A 21,026-nucleotide genomic window follows, 5' to 3' on the forward strand; every position below is an offset into this window, starting at 1 on the left:
TATTATGTAAGCAAGAAAGAGACCTCTGGTATGTTAGGTTACTGAGATGTGAAGTTGTTTGTTACAACCATTAGTCTATTCAACCAAAGTATGAGCCCAAACTATCTTCAAAACATTGTGATACAGACTATATATGGGATGGCATGGGAATACCATAAAGAGGTGGCTCACCTGGGCTACATTTGGATATCAGAGAGCACTTGCCTGAAGAAGAGCCGCTAAGATAAATCTTGAGGAATGGAGTGTGACAGTGAGGAAGGGAAGGAGGGTAGCAGAGAAGAAAGCACAGGCTGTCATGAAACCCTGGGAAACATAGCTCATGGGGAAAATGTTAGGGAAAATGTTAGTGGCTCCCAGTGACTGGAATATGGAGTGAGGCTGGGAAACGGAGCTGCTCAGTCTGTATGTATTAAAATGATTGATACAGAGCAGAACCAAGAGACTTAGTAACTTCTAGAAATGAGGGACAAGGGAAGAAAACAAGAGTAATCAAGGGCTGCGTGAGTTAGAAGACAGAGGTTATTTTTACTGAGATAGAAAATGCAGAAGAAAAATGTGAAAGGATGAATTAAATTTTTAAAAAGCTAGAACCAAGATATCCATAGGACATCTAAAAGAAGAACCCGTAGGCAACTGGCAATGTGGCAGTGGTCCAGATGGGAGAGGTGGGCTTGGAAATTGCCAAAGCATAAAGGTGATTGAAGCCACAAATGTGATGGTAATGCTCATGTAGAACAGTCAGAGTCAGAAGACAGAGAAATAGGAACAGAGGAGTAAGAGAGCAGACAAAGAAAATGAATATGAAAAAGAAGTCATAAAAGCCAAAGAAAAGAAATATTTAAAAAGAAGTCAATAGTGACACGTGCTTCAGAGAGGTGCCATAAGATGGTGGCTTGAGAAGTCCATTATATTTGATAACTAGGTTGTTATTTGTGACCTTAAGAAGTTCCATTTCGGTACTGGGAAAAGCCACATTGAAACAGTCTGCAGAGTGTAGGGGAGTGAGGACCTGGAGATAGGAATGCAGAACACTCTAAAGAAACTTGGTGCTAAAAACAATAAGCTAGAAGTGGACAAAGGAAGCCTATTTCGTTTTAGTTTTTAGTTTTCAGGACGTAAGATGTAAACAAGTTAATATGTCTAATTCTCTAAACTTTTACATAGGGATAATGCTTCATCTGCATGACCCTTCAGGATGTAATCACAATAAATAATATGACCTATGTGAAAGATTTTAAGATATTATGTAAAGGCCAGTGTCATTACACATTTACAAATGGTCAGAGAATGGAGTTTTAAAGTTGAATCCAATGAAGTATGGTTGACTATAAAATCAGAGAAAAGTTACCATCAGTCTAGATTTAGAAGTATAAGAAAATGTTCATTTTATCCATACAACAAATTACTGACCCCAAGCCTTAGAGGATAACATTTTGAAGTCTCATGCTGGACAAGTCCTAATCATGCTGTATCCTTGGTTTTTCAGATGTCTTCACTATGCCAGAAAAAAAATAATATGCCAATGAACCCTGGCAGATCACTGTATATTAAGTCATCTGAGAATTTATTAGTCTTATGAGTAGTAGTCCTTAAATAAAGATTTCTGGCAATCTCCCAGTTTCACAAAGCAACAAACTAGCTCCATAATTTCATTCTCATGACCAATGAAATCATGGTGAATGGCCATAGCTTGCTTAGTGTGTTATTCCAAGGGTGACAGAGATATTCTGGGAAGTAAACTAGCCTTTTTAGGATTTCCCTCCTGGGAAGATGAACCATCCAAAAGAATATGACCCAATTACTTTTCACTAGTCATGAATCCATTAAAGACTTTACAAAGAATATTATTTTTAGCACTATAGCACCAGTATAACTAGGTTTTCTCTCATAAAACTCTTAACAAGTGGTTTTAACATGCCCTGTCTTCTTCCTCCCCTGGGAAGACATATAATCCCTGTTTTTTTTAAACTCTTTCCTTTTCTCTGCACTTTTGTACCATTCCTCTCTCACTAGTTGCTGACATCTATTCCTCAGTTATTTTATTTTCAAGAGTATAGGACGCTAATTAAGGTCAAACAGCTGTGTCTTAATCTCCAAACAGCAATTGTGCAGAATGAACTTACATACTAACACATAGATACTAAAAATCCAGTCCTGAAACTCAAATAAACACCATCTGCAATTATTTGTGCATTTTTTTAAAAAAATGGGCCAGGCTACAACACTAAAATGGCATTTCTTTTATCTATGTTACTCAAATATCTATCCTTAATGTGTGACACAACTACATGTAACTATTAAACTAGGCCAAATGTCTACAGGTCAAGTTTTAGACCTTTTATCCATTGCAATACTGAATTGCATCCTGGGATTGAGAATTATTGAAACACTTGACCCAACACAGTGGCACAAGCTTGTAGTCCCATCTACTTGGGAGGCTAAGGCAGGAGAATCCTTGAATACAATAATTTAAGGCTATTCTTGACAACATTAAAAAAAAAAAGCAGGCTAAGAGGAGTTAGTCTCCTAAGATTATAAAAACCAGGGCAATAAAGAAGAAAAGTCTTACATTGTTTTCAAATAATGCCACCAAATATTTTTATAGACCTGTAAAGATAATCAATTATCTTTTATAAGTTTGCTCAATTTAATCTTAAAAGAATTTCACACATTTCTTCTTCATCATCATTTGTCAACAGAGAATTGTGAGGCTCAGAGAAGTCTAAGAAACACTGAAGTTGTTCATACAGTTGTTCAGTAGCAGAGCCAGGTTCCTCTAGTTCCCCAGCTTGTTCCATTACCCCAGAATTGGCCCCCACCATGTTACCCACTCTATTTTTATTTCACTCCTCTAGCAACGTGGAGAGCAGCCTGGCTTCCTCTGAAGTCATTAGGAATGCTGATGAAACACAGACGTGAAGTCAACCCACCCTCCAGTGAAAATACACAGTGTATTCGTTATATAAGGAATGTTAAAGGATGCCTGTGGATGTGGAAAGCTTTTTAAAGGAATGCATAAATGAAGCTTGGAATCCTGAAAAGGCCCCCAAAAGATATTGCCAACAAATGACCAAATGTGGAATAGGGGGTGGGGGAATTCCATGCATGATCAGTATTTTCATTTGAATGGCTTTGTCTTATTTTCGTAAGGGCTTCTCTTTCATGGAAAAGATTTTTTAAAGTTTCCAAACAAATATCATAACCAACCTGTAGATGGAGAAGGTCGCCACTGATCGGATAAGGGATGCCAAAGCTCCCACCTTGGCAGCCTCCACGGCCCCCCGGACTCGGTATTCCACTGTCATGGCATAGCTGACATAAGGTTGGTTATAAACAACAATCTTCCCTCTTGCTTCTGGGGCCCTTCTCTGCAGTTCAGCGAAAGAGGTCACCACCAGAACTTCTGCTGTAATGCCTAGAAATAAAAGTCAAATGAGAATTAACTTATGGTTTCCCATCAGCCAGGTGGAAATGGTGCACAAAAGGTCACACATGCTTTGTCCCCTACATCTGGCAAACTTGTTTGAGAAGATCAAAGTTTAGAGCCATTTACCATGGGAGAAAGATTATGAGGTTAGCATTCAAAATAATACAACATACAACTCAGGGTTTTTCACCTCACTTAACCAGCTGGTACTAAATCACTAATTGCTTGAAAAAAATAGCCCCTTTTATTTTCTTCTTCTTCTTTCCCACCCTAAGAAGTCATGCACTTCACCGAATGACACTAATTATTTATTTTCAAAAAGGCATTTTAGAAAATTCCTCTAAGGATTAATGAAACACATATTCATCTTTTCATAAAACTATTTTGATATGTTGCCAAACAACCTTCAATGACATCATGCAAAAGATGGCAGTTTGTGAGGAACACTCTTAAGAAGCCAATGTTCCTTGTAAATCCAACTTTTAACAAATGGTTAATGTGACTTCTCCTAAGAATTATAGAGAGCTTGTTTTCTTTCCTCTTTTGTATAAAAACATTCTTAAAGGATCTGGAAACTTCCCATGCTTCTCATTTTACAGTCCTCATTCATCACCAAACACGTTACTAGTCTTCAAATAAAACTCTCCACCATGTAGTATAATTGTCCTGTTAACTTGGGGAGATGTGTGCCCAAAGAGCATCACCAAAGAGCCTACTGAATAGAGCAGTTAGAATGACAAAGAAAAAATATTTAGTAGCAAAGGCCAGATGCAGTGGTTAAATAAAACCATATAAAAGAAAGTGGTAAACAACTACCATTTGTGGCTTTAACCAGGCAGTCAAGAAATACATTGCTAACATGTGAAGTATCACCATATATTTTTCATTTTTCCTTAAAAATCCAAACTAGAGAACTATATTTCTTTATTTTCTTTTTCTTTTGAAAGCTTAACTTATGGTTAACTATAGATGTCATTAAAATGCTAACTGCCGGTTGGAAAATCCTTTTAAAATGCATTGCAGGTACTGGAGAATTCTATACAGGCTCCATTATAATGGTCCCTTTAGGCAGGCTCCTCTCCTACTTCCGGCCTGGTTTTGTACATTTACTTTAAAATGATTAGCTACAAATCTATAAGAATGTCTCTGTCAACACTCAGAATTTAATTTATTATCTAAGAAAAGCAGTGTACAAATATGGAAAATAAGGAAACCTCCAGCTCTTTATGTGACAAATCTGCATAAAAATACAAATAAGGAGTCAGCTAGACAGATTATGAGATTCATAATTTTCTGAAACCTAGAGTTACCTTGAAATTTGACTGGTGTTATTGTTGGCATAGTGCAGGAATTTTGCTGATGGTTTTCAGCTGCTCCTAATGAATAACAGGTTCAATGGTCCACCCAAGGGATGTCCCAGCAAATGGGGTAATTTTGTGTCTAAATTAGAGCCGCTAAAAATGAAGCCAAACTTCTATAAAATTTCAAAATTAAAGTCATACAAGGGTGGTACTTCACTCAAATCTTGACAAAAGAGAGCCAAAAGGTAACCTAGACAGCACAGTTGTTAATGCAAATCACTAGTAGCAACTACAGGTCAAAGCCTGTCACAATGAACTTGGGAGAAGAGTTTGAATTAAACTGTTTCCCTGAAAGCTGAGAGTCATCTCTTATTCCTGTCTCCTTCATTCCCAATAATAAAATCAATCCTTAAAATACTAATAATTTTACCTTTAAAAATTAGTATCAACCAAATCCATGTCCCCTGGTCCAACCTGTTACACTCTCTGACCTCAGGCCCTCATTATCTCCTTTTGGATTCTTACAAGCCCCTCCTCCCCAGCCCTCTCACACCACTGGCATTCCAACTTCCAGCCCAGTTCCCCCAAAACGTAACCTACACGGTTACCCGAATGTACTACCTGAATTACTGAGAAGCCGGATCTGCCAACAGAACCATCACTCTGTCGCTCTCCCTGATGAAACTCATCTATCAACCTACCTCTACAGACACTCGTTCCTGTTTATTTTAAGCTTCATCAATCCTAATCCTACAAGTTCTCACTCTTATCCTCTGTTATTCCACTTCTTGGGTTTTTTTTTCATGCTATGGTACATTGTGTCTATTGACCCCATTCTCTCAACATCTTATTTTTTTTTCTTTTGGGTACTAGGGATTGAACTCAGGGGCATTAGACCACTGAACCACAACCCCAGCCCTATTTTGTATTTTATTTAGAGACAGGGTCTCACTGAGTTGCTTAGCACCTCGCTTTTGTTGAGGTTGACTTTGAACTCACGATCTTCCTGCCTCACAGCCTCCCAATCCACTGGGATTACAGACATGCGCCACTGTGCCCTGTTCCTCTCTCAGCATCTTCATGTTACCAACACCAATTCCTCCCTCAAGCTTCCATTTAAGAATCATTTCTTTAGGGGGCATTTTTCAGCTTCCTGCTTCCTTTCCTATCCCCTCACTCCTGTCCCTGGGAAGGCTGAATCATACACCACCCTCCTCCAGATTTTTAGGAGTGCTCAGAATAGTTGGGCACAAGACAAATGAAATTGTATATGCGGCTCTCTTTACTGCCTAAACTGTGAATTCCTCAGGCTTTGGGGCCAAGTTCATTCTCGTTTGTATCTCCAGGGACTAACACAGTTCTGGGCGTGTGGGTAGACATTTGGGCATTAAACATTCCTTGAATGTCATGGCTCCAAATAAGGGATCATTGACTGGACCAACAGCATTCCCATAGTAACTCATCAGTCTGACTCTCTTACCACCCAGAGTAAAGCTGCAACACAATAACCAAGCAAAAGAAGCACTGGGTAATCCTGATACCAATATAAATCCCAAGAATAAAATCCAGGTTCCTGAACATAAGGTAGTTCTTCTAATCTCCCTTAAAGCCTAGGTACTCTTCCTTAGCTCAATATTCTACATCTGGCATTTAATCCTAAAATCTATGAGAAACAACAAATGAAAAGGGTAAGATTGGTCTGAAAACTGACAGCAGCACCACAAAAAACCCAAGTCAGAGAGGGAAACATGCAAAGCAACAAATACTAACAGAACGTTCCACAGTGATGGAAATGTTTTACATCAGCGCTATCTAACACAGTAGTCTCTAGCTACTTATGGCTATTGAGCACAGGAAATGTGACTGGTATGATTGAGAATGGGACTTTCAAATGTCACTTCATTGTAATTAATGTCTATTTACATTTAAACAGCCACATATGGGTAGCATTCACAGTGACTGCAGGCTCAGGCCCCTGCACAGGGCAAATAGCTGAAAACATCACTGCTGGTCCCAATGGACTTGCTTGGTGACAGTCCAATAACAGACATACATCACGGTTATGATCTCCTCTAGTAGTCACAGACCAGGTAGACTGTACTCAGTAGCCATTGTTGCAGAAAGCAGGATACGTACAAAACATCACAGGAAGATATTTGCCCAAATTAAACAAAATAAAATCAGGCCATCTGGAAAACTTCACTCTTCTGAGTTTGCATTTTGACATGTTACACCAAAGGGAATACTCATGCTCTCCCACAAATCAGCAGGTTCCTACTCCTCACTTCCATCTCCCTCCCTCCCATTCACCATCCTGAAAGGTAGTTTTAAAAAGCCTCTGAGGATATAAAACCAAGGTCATGTTCACAACAAGGCCTACCCCCAAATTCCAATTCACAATCACAGCCTGTTGCCAACCTCCTGTTCCTCTTAGCTCTCTTAATTTCTTCAGAGCCTTTAACAGCATCCAGTCGTACCCACAACAATAATGTACGGCACACATGGGGTATAAATTTTTATCTATTTTACTCATTAATGTTACCAAAGTACTTGAAATGATGCCCGACATATATATGTGAAACACAGACTGAAGAAAAAACAACAACAAAAAAAATAATTAAAATATAATGCCTCATCCTTTATCACCCTCCAAAAAATGCATGTTTCCAAGGAACTTGCATATTCCTGTAGGTGAGAATAATTGATATTAATAGCTGTACTTGAGTGACTGTTATGTACGTTAATGTTCACAGCAGCTCTACAAAGTAGCTTTTACAAGGATACTGAGGTACCAAGAGTTAAGTGTACACAACTACTAGGTGTGGAAGCTGAGATTTGAGTATCCGTGTTGTCTGAATCCAAGGGCCATGCTCTTCCTATTAACTACATTACTCTTCTCTCATAAATGTAGAACATATCAAAAGAAAAGCTCAGTGTTTTCATTTTAAGAGGAATAAAAAGGAAAAAGAAATAGTTACACAGAAGCCAACCTAAGTTGTCAGGCGTCAGTCATCTTCCAGGAGCCCTCCGGGTACTGTTATCCAAGGGTCCAGCCTATTCACAGGGGAGCATTGAGGGGCTCTTCACTCTAGGGCAAGATCCTTATAGTGATGAAAAGGATCACAGTAGTTAATTTCAGAAGAGGAATGTGGGACCCAAGCTAAAAACACCCAAAGTGACTCGCTTGGTGATAGCCTCTTAAGTCACAAACAGTTCAAAAATCCTGGATTTCTTTTTATTTTTTATACCTAATTTTCAAAACTGATCGATTCGTTTTAAGCCACTTATCCTGTGTGTGATTACTGTTTGCAGTCTCCCTGCAGGGACAAAAGATGCTAACCAGTGTGGTATTGGCTCAGTCATCCATTCTATAGGGAATCTGATAGAGACCCACTTTCCATCTCTTCTGACTTGATTCCTTCCAAACAGAGTTAAAAATAAGAAGAAATTAAGACATGGTAGTGCATGCCTGTAATCCCAGCTACTCCAGAGGCTGAGGCAGGAAGATAGGAAGTTCAAGGCCAGCCTGTGCAACATAAAGAGACTGCCTCAAAAAAAAAAAAAAAAAAAGATAGCGAAGGGAGAACTCTATGTTTTCTACTATTGAAAGCAAATAAAAGATATAAAAACATGTCTCTGGAGTTCAATTCAAAGTGGTATGTTTTAGGAAATTGATTTTGATTCAGAAGAAGACTTAACCTCCAAACAGGAAGTGGTCTAGCCCTACCCAAAAGGAAGCCCAGCTTCATAGTCTTATCACGGAATCTTCCACCCTGTGCGCTATGAAAGATGACTAGGTCCCTGGAATGGTTGGCCTTTCCTGAACTCAGAGTTATGGAGAAGGGAAAACAGTTGTTCTTGGAAACTCGCTGTTTTGCCTGAAGTGGTAAGGAAATTGCAAATTCATGGCAAGGCAGATAAAAGAGCATCAGATGCTCCTTTCTGAGGGTCTATTTGTTTATGGAGAATATTACCGATTGTTCATGGAGGAACAAGACTAAAAGATTTAAATTAATTCATCAAGTTTATAGACCTCCTTCTAGGCCAGGACTTCATGCCAGGGACTGGGGACAAAAGGAAGATGAGTAAGTTCCAGTTCTCACCTTAGGGAAGGTATAATCCAGGGAAGAAATAAGGGTAAATAAGAACTTTTCAAATGACTCAGGATGCCACAAGCGCTAAATAAAAGTATAGCATAACATCATGAAATGACAACACAGATTAGTTTAAACTCTGAGCAGGAAGAATCTAGCGAGTTTCCTGTAAGAAGAAACTTTAAGTGGGATTTAGAAGATTTCAGTTGCCTGAAAATGAGGGAAAGGGCATTCCCAGGTAAAGAACAAAGAAGAGAAGAAAAAAATACATGAAACATCTATTCACTTACAGCGAATAGGAGGCTTCCTGCCAGGCCCCCAGTCACTCCAAAATCTTCCAATTTTTAACCAAGATATTTATAGGCCCTCATTCTCCTCTGTGAATTCCAGGAAGGAAGAAAAGTGGTCTCTTAGAGAAATTTTCAAAAAATAAAACTCAGCTATTAGTTTGATTGAAAGTTGGATAAGCGAGGGGCAAAGCACAGCTCCAAAAGGTTCCTGGGGGATATGACACATCCTCTCCAAACTGGGTCTCCTGAGGCCTGGCTCCAATTAAACCTGGTCTGTCAGTCTTACAAGAGGACCCAACTACATCAAAATCCATGGGCACAGTAAATTATCATCAACTCTAGAGAGGCCACTATTCATCTGCCAGGGTGCTGAGCCATCTTGCCACACTGACATCTGGGGCCAAGCTGCAAGCAGAGCAACTTGTCTACTTCAACCTCTAAAGAATTTAGAGAATTTATAGCACAGCTTTTGTTGTTATGGACAGGACCACGAGGCTTAACTGAGCATTAAGGCAGAACACGCGTTCTACAGGGACCCTGCTCAGCAATGTGCAGCATCTACAAGCATGGAGCACAGGCTGGTCCTTAGAAACCCCATTGCCTTAAAATCCAGCCACTCCCATTGTCCTTTCAGCAGCATAAAGAGGTGATTAGACTTAGGAGGACCTCCATTATTTCTAGCAGTTATCATAGGGAACATTTCTACTCTAAAATATGAGTTGGACTCTTTTAACAAGTTGGTTGCTTTGAAACATGATTGACATGGTTGCTCTCCCCCCAGCTGCTGTGTGTCATTTTGTAAGGGTGACTGGTGTGGGTGGGTAAGGAATTTTGCAAAAACCACTATCATCTTACACATCTTCTCAAATAAGCAGTAGAAAGACACCAGGCACCTCAGTCAGCTTCAAGTGGTGGTTAAAGAGGACAATCCAGGGGCCTCATGATAGCTGGACATAGGGGTGAATTGCTGACCAGGTAGACTAACAAAGGGCTGGGGTTATGGGAGTCTACAGGCATGGCTGAATTACCTGGAAAGGTGAAATCTGCCAAATGAATGTTAATTGTCTACCAAACATTGGCAGGGAGGAGAGGAAGCTGAAAAGAGGACAGAGATGAAGGTAGATAGAGAATGACAAGAGACACTGGCAGCCTTGGGAGGACAACACATGGGAGCCCGTAGCTGTGACGGAATCTGTGTAGGAATCTTGGTGGGAAAAGAGAAGTCAGGTATTTTGGATTCATAGATTGAAAGTGTCACTAGGCACTTGAAGGAGGAAAGGAAAGGTATAGAAGGAGGTTTAAGGTCCTACTGCCATATTTTGGCTAAGATTAGATGATAGTGGTTTAGACCAGGGTGGACAGTGGGGATATGGTCCAGTGTGCCACACTGAATAACCGCTTGGATGGCAGGCCATTTTCTCTGATGGGGTAACTGGCTTTGTGCTCCAATGACCACACTGCCTGCTCTGTGCAAAGATGGTCTTCCGAAGGAAATTTGTGTGTAACTGAAATTTATTAAGCAAATATTCAAAAACCAAAGAAACACTGTTTAAATTTTTTAAGGTGAATTATTTCAGCAAAGCAAACAGTCATCTTATTCCATAATTTTAAAATAAGGTATTTTGCATAATACATTATGCATTTTTCAAGATATACTTAAAAGAAGGTGTTTCTTCATCAGAGTACCCTGGCTTGAATTCCAGCCATAAAGCCCACTAGCTGTTTTTCTTTCTTTTTTAAACTCATTTATCTTTTTATTTATTTTTAAATATGCTTTCTTATTTTTAATGGACATGCCTTTTGATCTTATCTTATAAAATGGGAATTGCAATAATATTGGCATCACTAGGCTTCTTGTGAGCACCAGATGAGATAAGGATGATAAAATTACTCTCTATATTATAAAGTGCTTTAAGGCGATAGAGTATATATTTAAGGGTTCTGGACACATATTTACTAGATATAAGCAGTAATTATCTGATTTATTTAAAATTTTGCTTTGAGCCAATAGCATAAATTTTCCAAAAAAAAGTGGATATGAATTTAGTAAAGACTGAGCCCTCTTAGTTTACAGCAGAGCTGTTCCATACCATATCAAACAGCTCTAGTTTTTACTAAACCAATAATTTAGCCAGTGTATCATAAAGGCCCCACATTAGGCTGCAGAAAAGCTGAGCAGTTTCCATGGGTCTACCTGACAACAAGGGCTACGTAGGCAGTGATGGAGGGGTGGGTGAAAGAAGCAGGAAATGGACTTTTTGGAGAGGCAGCATCAGAACATGGCATGGGTGCCTGAGATGCATGGCCCTATCCACAACAGACCTGTGAGACACTATGATTTTCTCTCTCTTCCTCTTCAGAGGATAACACATTCCTATCAACTGCCTTATAAACTGGAGGGTCTGTGTTGAAGACACTGACCCGAGACTTGGCCAAGCAACTTGCTCTGGCCAACCCAGTGTGAATGGGCATGACCGATGGTCACAGCTGATCAGGACCTTTAAAAACTATTACAAGATTTGACGTCTTCTCTTAAGAACTTTTTGTCTTTGGCCACGAGAATGGGGCATCCCAGATGGGAGCTGCTTCTTTGGTCTGGGGTGAAAAAGAGACTTGAGGCGAGAACAAAAGAATCACCAACTGGCAGCTGATATATATATAAAGCAATATGGTGCCAGGTGTAGTAGTGAATGCCTGTGATCCCAGAGGCTCAGGAGCCTAAGGCAGGAGGATTGAGAGTTCAAAGCCAGCCTCAGCTAAAGTGAGGCACTAAGCACTTCAGTGAGACTCTGTCTCTAAATAAAATACAAAATAGGGTTGGGGATATGGCTCAGTGGTCTAGTGCCCCTGAGTTCAATCCCCAGTACCACCCCACACCAAAAAAAGCCATACTACCTTGTGAGTACTGCCTGTTGCAGGGACCTGAACTTAAAGTTTCTATCAGAGTTTTCTTCCCCACAATCTATCGCTAACTGATAAGATAGAGAATGAATATATTTGATACTGTAAGGAAGATTGTTCAATTGTTCAGTAAAAATTCAAAAACTAATTTCCTCCTCCTTTTACACATCAAAGTGATAAAATGATCAACAACAGAAAACAAAAAATCTAAAGAAGAATTTAGCAAATGTCACTTATCTAACATATGTAGATTTACAATGACAAAGAATTTTAAATAGCAGAAAAACCCCAGAGACATTAAAACATATCCTTGGTAGCTTCAGTTAGCTAGCTACCAATGTCATTCCTAAAAGAAACAAGTAGCTCTGTCACAGTTAAGTAATTCTATGCACTTTCAGAAGATTTCACTATTTCATCTCTAAATGTGTTTTCTCTCTGAATTCCATCTTCACAAACCAAGGGCAAAAATGACAGAAACTAGTGTGTTTGTGTTTATATTAGATACAAGATAATGTCATTACAGTGTTATGGCAGAGAGATAAAACAACTCTATGACAACTTGATATTCCAAAGTGGGCCTTTTTATTTAGTTACAGTCTTGAAATGTTGAGTGTCCTATGCTGTCGTCTTAGAGGAGTAAAACTTGGGTTAAAAAAATATTGTAACAAAACAGAATTTCTGTCTGAAATAGTAGTAAAGCTGGCTCAGTCTAATGATTCAATTTGATATAATTTGCCACTTGAAGGAGATTCTAGAGACATGCTGTAAATATCAGAACCACGTGACTTACATGAAATTTTCTTGGAGGCCATTTTATGAAAACTCTTACCCTAGAAGGACACAAATCCAAGTATTGATATTAATGCCACACTTTATAAGTGAGAAAAGGCATTTAAGAAGTACAGTGATAGAAGGGGTAAGACTATTTGTCCCATCTTACTAAGTCACATGAAGATTCTTGAGTCTTCTTGATTTTTTTTCCAAACTAGAAAGTGGTAATAAATCTTGGTGGTTCCAAGCCACTGGGATTTTGGGGGAAGGTACTCACCCCAGTACTACTGAAGGTGAACTGACTGTGCAGGGGAACTACGTTAGACTGACTTCAAAGTCCATTTCAATAAATATTTGCCATTGGTCAATTTTGTTTTCACAATAATCTTAATCCTTGGGTCAAGTTTGATTACGGATATGAGTAAGTATTCTAGAATAATAGTAACACTCAAGTTGCATCTACCTAAATCTTTTTCTAATTACTGAGATCAAGGAACATGTGAATTCTTCTACTTGCTAATGCTAGAAAACTCCACTGCAATTGATTTGGAAAGGTTTTCACTGATGTGACTAGTAGCAGGGTCGGCTTCAGGAAGTTCCTGGTTCCTGATGCTGCCTTTCATCATGTCAGCTTCATCTCCAGTGCCTGTGTGATGTTCTACCTCATCACAACCCAGGGAAAGACAGTGTCTTCCAGTCGCTTCCACAGCAAAGACAGAGCTCCAGCAAACGAGTCTGTCCAAGACTCCTGGGTTATAGGCCCACTACTGAATCCAGTTAGACAGCCACGGAGATGGGCTCTGCTGACTGCCTTAAGTAAAGTCCCTTCATCCTGGGTAAGAGGCCAATCCTACCAAACCAAATGGTTGGGAACTAGCAAAGGCTTCCATTCCCAAACAGAAGGAAAATTCCCACCACAGAGTGGTGGTGATGTCTCTTGATATTGCCACAAAATGTAGCACAATGCTTTTCTCACATTCTGAATTCAACATATATTTGCAGAACTGGATTAAATTGACCATATTGTTCATGATCCACTTTGGCAGGCCAAAGAGCCTCTTAGTGCACTTACTCCCAATGACTGAACTCAACAAAACAAATAGGAAGTTTCTGATGAGCTTTTGATGAACTAAAATTAATGAAAAACAGGCGCTCATCTAGCAACATCAATAATTTATTAATCCACACCAGAAACTTAAGTAAAAATGCTATGGTAATAGAAATACTAATGCTCTAGGGGTTCACAGCCTGCACAGTTCCCAAGAATCCATTTGTGATTCTTAACTCACATTTGAAAACTACTTTTCTGTATAGTATCCTGATGGAAAACTAAAAATTTAAGCCTTTGCAGAATTCCCATCCATTTTCAAGGTAGGGTCTCCAATATTTAAAAGAAAAGACATCAGGCCTGAATGTACTCAACATAAAATCAGGAGGTAAAAGGCAATAATCCTTCAGCATGAAAGATTTGCATGAAACTAATGATAATGATTATAATATGCATACTCTGGCTAGGGACCATGCAGAGATCTTTATGTGCATTATTTCATGTAATCCTTATCCCTATGTGGTAGGTATTATTGATGCCTTATCAGTAAAAACACTGACATGGAAACTGAGACTTGACCTAGGTCACAAAGTTTGGTCAGTTGTAAATTCAGGATTCAGATCGAGATTTATCCAATAGAGACCCTCTATCTTTATCACGAAAAAGGAGAAAGCATGTAACAGTTCTTCTTGTGACCTAATCCTCATCCAGTTAGTCATTTATACATTTTATCTATAAGATGCCTAAATACAAAATATCCCAAATGTCTTGGAGGCCATTTGACTATGACTTTTATCCTATATCTTACACAGCACTTACTTGCTATCCAGATTATCATATGCTGACATAAAATAATTCACTGAAAGGTCCTTAAATATATATTTTCACCTTTGCCTTCATTTAACATACTTTGAAAATGTTTATAAGACTGTCTTTTCAAGCAGGTTGATTTCATGGTCACTGAATAAAGATTTAATTAAAATAATAATAAAGAACTAACACTTTTATAGAACTTACAATATGCCAGACACTATTCTAAGTGTTTTACCTTATTATTTAATACCTTAAATATTAATTTATTTGATTCTCTAAACAGTCCTGTGACATAGGCACTCTTATTATCTACATTAAATACAGGACATATTATTTATTTTGACTTATGTTTTAAATACTTATTCCCTGTCTTATTGCCAAAAGAATTTGTGAAGACTTCAAAAAATACATCAAAATATAAAAATAAATGGGGAAGTAAGGTAAAGAAAACAGGGATAGTAAAATTAAAATAATGCCATGGTTAATATTATGAAAAAATATATATGCCATAAGGTTTATGCAGTTGCTGAAGAGGACCATAAGTTCAGTACAAATTGCCTGGCAAACAAAGCAAAGAGCACAAAAAAGTCAGGCACAAAATTCAGTGTTCATAGAGGAAAACAAGCAGTTATCTAGGAAAAGCACATCTTTCCTACAAGAAAATTATGGTATGAGTAATAATAAAGAAAATAATATGTGATTAAAATAATGGACAAGAGTTCATTTCTACTGTGAGTATAAAACATGGGGACATTATTCTTCCACCTTCCACACACCCATTTTCTCCTATCCTTCAGTAATAAAACCTTTTAATCTTGCTGGCAACAGGACTATAGAGAAAGAAAAAAAAAACAAATTTCCAGCTTCTCTGTAGCTGGATGTTTCCAGGCTCCTTAATAAGGGACGACTATCTTTACTGTTTCCTGGTGTCTCAAATGAGAATGGAGGATGCCATCATGGACCATGGGTAGGCTCAGACACAATCATCTGGACAGAAGTTGGATTCATAAGACCCTAGAGAACACTTACCTAGAATTTTACATTCCAGGGAAAAAACTTCTATGTTGTATAAACAAGCCACTCTTATTTGGAGTTTTCTAGCTAACTGAAGAATGAGGGAAACAAATCTCCTTTGGTTTAGGTGATCAGAGAAGACCTCTCTGAGGAGACATTCAAGCTGAGAATTGAAGGATTCTGTTAAGGAGCTATTCACAAGAATAGTGGATACTAACATATTACTTGCAGAGGTTATTGCATGTACAAAGGCCTCAAGGCAGGAGAACTTTTCTGAGGAAATGAAGGAAGATCATCATGGCCAAAATGTAGTAAGAAAGGGTGAACAGGAGCAGGATATGAAGTTTACAGGAAAAACACGGGCCATATCATACCAGTTAAGTGTTAGAATTTGTGTTGGTAGGATATAGGAAAAAAATGCTTGTATACTGCTGAGGGAAAAGCAAATTAGCTCAGCCATTATCAAAAATAGTGTAGAGGATTTTCAGAAACTTAAATATTGAACTACCACATATGATGCAGCAATCCCACTTCTGATTGTATATCCAAAAGATATGAAATCAGATGTCAAAGAGACATCTGCACTCCCATGTGTATTGTAACTCTATTCACAATAGCCAAGATATGGAATCAACTTGAGTATCCATCAGCCGATGAGTAAATAAAGAAGATGTAGTATATGCAAACCATACTATACTATTCAGTCTTAAAAAAAAGAAAGAAATCTTGTCATTTGTGACAACATGGATGAAACTGGAGGACACTATGTTAAGTGAAATAACCAGAGACTGGAGGGTGCTGGCATTGGGAAGATGTTGTCCAAAAGACAAAATTGCAGTAAAACAGGAAGAGTAAGTGCAAGAGATCTACAGTACATCATGGTGACTAAGGTTAATAACAACATATTGCATACTTGAAAATTGCTAAGAGAGTAGATGTTCTCTCTGAAAAAAAAATGTGAGGTAGTGCATATATTTAATAGTTTAATTTAGCCATCTTACAATATATACCTATATCAAAACGTCATGTTGTATCCCATAAATGTGCATAATTTTTCCTTGTCAATTATACAAAATAGTATTTTTAAAACTGCAAAATGTAACAGCTAAAAGAGAAAGAGAATTTGTTCTATAATCAAAGGAAGAAGAGTGTTAGGCAAATAGTAGGTCCTGAAATATTTGCTTCATGAGTTTTTTGCATGTCATTTAAAAAGATAATTGTGTGATGATTATTTTTTTTCTAGGCAGGGGGCCTTTCCAGGAGCCATATAATGGAATTTTCACTAAAAAAATATAATATTCACAGTTATGGAGAAGACACAGACTTGAAAATGGTTGAGACGAGTGAGATCTAAACATAAATAATGGTGACCTGGCCTGTTTAATAAAAGAAGTGGCTGAATTTGCAATATATTTTAAAAATAGAATCAACAGTTTTCATTGAATGATTCAATGTAGGGACAGAAAGAAGAGTAAAATGAAAATAAAAAGGAAAAAAGAAAGAAAGTTGATCAGAAATGAATAATAAAGAGTTAAAAGAATGGATTCTGCCAAAAACTTGGTGACTATGTGTTCAGATTCAGTAATTCGGGGAAGAGCAATATATATTGACATGACAATGGCTTTCCTCTTAGAAATTAAGACAACTGACAACAACATTGGTTTGAGTCTGGGCCTCTGTACTTCTACTGGCTGGTTGCCTATGAGCTCACATTTTCCATGAAATACAGTTGCCTAACATAAGCAAATGGGTGGTCAAGTCCCAACATATACCTGGAAGAGTCTTAATGACATAAATATCACCTTGTCTCCAAGGAATTTAAAAGTAAAGACTTAATTAGCATGGGATCTAAGATGGCAGGCCAGAGGGAGGCAACCTTCTTGCTCCGTGACCTGGGACTCAAGCAGTGAGAATACTGTTTCTCTACAAGCCATATTCCTGCTCCCACACAGGAATCACAGCCACTGTGCCCATGCAGGGCTCTAAGCCTCAGCATCAGAGTAGGTCTCCCATCTACTCACACACGCAGGACTACTGTATGTCAGACACAGCAGGACTATCTGCATCAGCACCCACACAGGACTACCTGCATCAGCACCCACACAGAACTTTTGGCCAGCCACCCACCTGAGCCAAAATACTGAACACTGCTCCCATACAGGACACCCAATAGCTACCCACGTGCAAGAACTCCAACTACCATTCCCATGTGGGCCCCCACTTACCAACATGAGGCTCCCCTGGTCGCCTACATCTTGGGATTCAGCAGCAACGTAGATAGTCCCCTACATGCCGTAGTCCACCTGCACCAGGGAAATTCGCAGGCTCTGAAGAGAGCCAAAACCACACACTGAATGCCACAGAGCTTTCTCTGAACACATCATCCATGTCCAATGCCATCACCTGGCTCCCCCCACCCAACCCAACACCCCATCACTGAAAGCAGGTGCCTCCATATTGGGTCACCATCATCACCGTCTTTAGTAGGGGCAACTACTAGTTTGTAACTCCAGCTGACCAGGTATACAGTTTCTAACATCCCCCTCCTAGCAACCGCTACCCTGGCACGATGATACCCTGGCTGTCTTCACCATCCTGAGGGCAGAGATACCGGCTAACAACAGACAACCCCACCAATTAGATGAGAAGGGAAGCAGGAAAGATACTGATCTCCAACCAAAACAATCCTCATTTCTTCCTTCAAGTTTTTTTTTTTTTTTGTCTTCCCCTTTCCTATTCTCCAGACCTCACATTCCCAACATATGTGAAACCAAGTACTTTGCGGGAACTAGGATTTTGAGGTCTGGGATGTCTGAATAGTATATTACAGTTGTGTTGTATATTCTTTTTTCCTCTAATTTTTACTATTTTAACATTTTTTATTTTTATTAATATATATGTGAGTATTTTAATGTACTCTACTGTCTTCCCAAATACTTGTCTACCCAAAATTACTTTCTCTCTATTCTCCTGCTACTTGCCTTCTTCTTTAGATTTCTTTTCCACACTTCCTAAGGTATAATAACTCTATATCCTCACTTCCTACCTCCTTATCATATCAGCCTACACCTCACCCCCAGTTCTTTGCCCACCATCAGAAACTGTAAACCCTTTTACAAACCTACTGATTATATTGTAGGTGATAATTGAATTCATCATTTCTGTACATTATGATCAAACTATAAATGTCTTAATAACAACTAATTGTTTTTAAGGCTGTATATTATTTATATTGGGATCTGTTAACATTGTACTTCCTCTCAAAAGATAGGTATTGGAACCCTTCAGGGGTACTATAAGCCTATAGGGTAAAAATGGTAATGCTTCAGATCCACAATGCTAGAAGGAAAGACACATAAGCAACATGAAAAGACAAGGGAAGAAACTGCCCCAAACAAATGAAGATATCACATTATTAGAATCCAGGCCAGCATAGCAGAAGAAATTACAGAGAAGGAGTTCAGTATGTACATAATTAAAATGTTCTGTGAATTAAAGAATGATGTAAGAGAAAAAATATAGGCAACAACAGTTCATGTTGACAAAGATCTACATAAACAAAGACAGGAAGCAAAAGATTACTTCAATAGGGAGATAGAGGTTCTAAAAAAAAAACCAAACAGAAATCCTTGAAAGGAAAGAAACAATAAACCAAATTACAAGTTCAATTGAAAGTATCATCAACATATTAGACCACTTAGAAGACAGCATCTCAGACAATGAAGACAAAATATATAATCTTAAAAAGAATGTATACTACACAATGAAAATGGTAAGAAACCATGAGCACAGCATTCAAGAAATATGGGACAAGATAAAAAGACCAAATTTAAGAGTATTGGGGATATAGAAAGGCAGAGAGTTCCAAACCAAATGAGTGAACAATCAAGTCAATGAAATAATATCAGAATATTTTCCAAACATGAAGAATGAATTGGAAAACCAAATTCAAGAGGCTTACAGGACACCAAATGTACAAAAATCACAACAGAGCCACACCAAGTCACATTATAATGAAAATGCCTAACAAACAGAATAAGGAGAGAATATTAAGAGCCACAAGAGAAAGGAATCAGATTACGTATGGGGGAAACCAATTAGGTTATGTACAGATTTTTCAACCCAGAGCCTGAAAGCTAGAAGACCCTAGAACAACATATATCAAGCTCTGAAAGATGGATGCCAATCAAGAATCTTGTATCCAGCAAAATTAAGCTTTAGATTTGATGAGAAATAAAAACCTTCTATGAAAAACAAAAATTAAAAGAATTTACAACTAGGTAACCTGCACTACAGAACATCCTTGGCAAAATATTCCATGAAGAGAAAATGAAAACAACAGTGAAACTTAACAGAGGGAGGTATTACACTAAAGAAAAAAAAGTAATCAAAGGAGAAACCAAGTCAAGTTAAATAACAAAAATGGCTGGGAATACAAAACATGTCTCAATAATAACCCTGAATGTTAATGGCCTAAACTCACCAATCAAAAGACATAGCCTAGAAGATTAGATTTTAAAAAAAAATCCAACTATACACTGCCTCTAGGAGACTCATCTCAGGAAAAGACATCCAGAGATTGAAAGTGAAAGGTTGGGAAAAATCATACCACTCACATAGACTGCAGAAGCAAGCAGGGGTTTCCATCCTCATATCAAATAAAGTGGACTTCAAACTAAAGTTAATCAAAAGGGATAAAGAAGGACATTTCGTAGGCCTAAGAGGACCATACACAAACAAGACATAACAATTATGAATAAATATGCCCCAAATAGTGAAGCATCTATGTTCTTCAGACAAACTCATCTCAAGTTGAAGAGTCAAATTGACCACAACACAATAATTTTAGGTGACTTTAACACACCTCTTTCACCACTGAATAGATCTTCCAAACAAAAGCTGAACAAAGAAACCACAGAACTCAATAATACAATCAATATCTTAGACTTAACTGACATAAATAGAATATTTCATCCTTCAACAAGGGAATACACTTTCTTCTCAGTAGCACATGGATCCTTGTCTAAAATAGCCTATATATTATGCCATAAAGCAACTCTTAGCAAATACAAAAAAGTAGAGATACTACCCTGCATTTCATCAGATCATAATGAAATGAAATTTGAGATCAATGACAAAATAAAAAAAAAAAAAAAGCTACTCCAACACCTGGAGACTAAGTAATATGCTACTGAATAAACAATGGGTTGCAAAAGACATCAAGAAGGTGATTAAAAAATTCTTAGAGGTAAATGAGAACACTGATACAACATGTCAAAATCTCTGGGACACTATGAAGGCAGTTCTAGAGGAAAGGACATTGCATGGAGTTCATTCCTTAAAAGAAGAAAAATCAACAAATAAATG

General features: G+C 38.2%; 1 protein-coding gene across 1 annotated transcript in view; it reads right to left on the minus strand.

The window, feature by feature from the left end:
• Cpq (carboxypeptidase Q) overlaps positions 1-21,026 on the minus strand; it is a 372,519-nt gene that overhangs the window by 320,169 nt on the left and 31,324 nt on the right. The window contains exon 2 of the mRNA XM_026383548.2: positions 3,208-3,415. Within this exon, the coding sequence (XP_026239333.2) occupies positions 3,208-3,415 (208 nt within the window). The remainder of the gene's footprint in view (positions 1-3,207; positions 3,416-21,026) is intronic.

The sequence above is a fragment of the Urocitellus parryii genome, chromosome 7 (assembly GCF_045843805.1).
Source record: "Urocitellus parryii isolate mUroPar1 chromosome 7, mUroPar1.hap1, whole genome shotgun sequence".
NCBI classification, from domain to species: domain Eukaryota; kingdom Metazoa; phylum Chordata; class Mammalia; order Rodentia; family Sciuridae; genus Urocitellus; species Urocitellus parryii.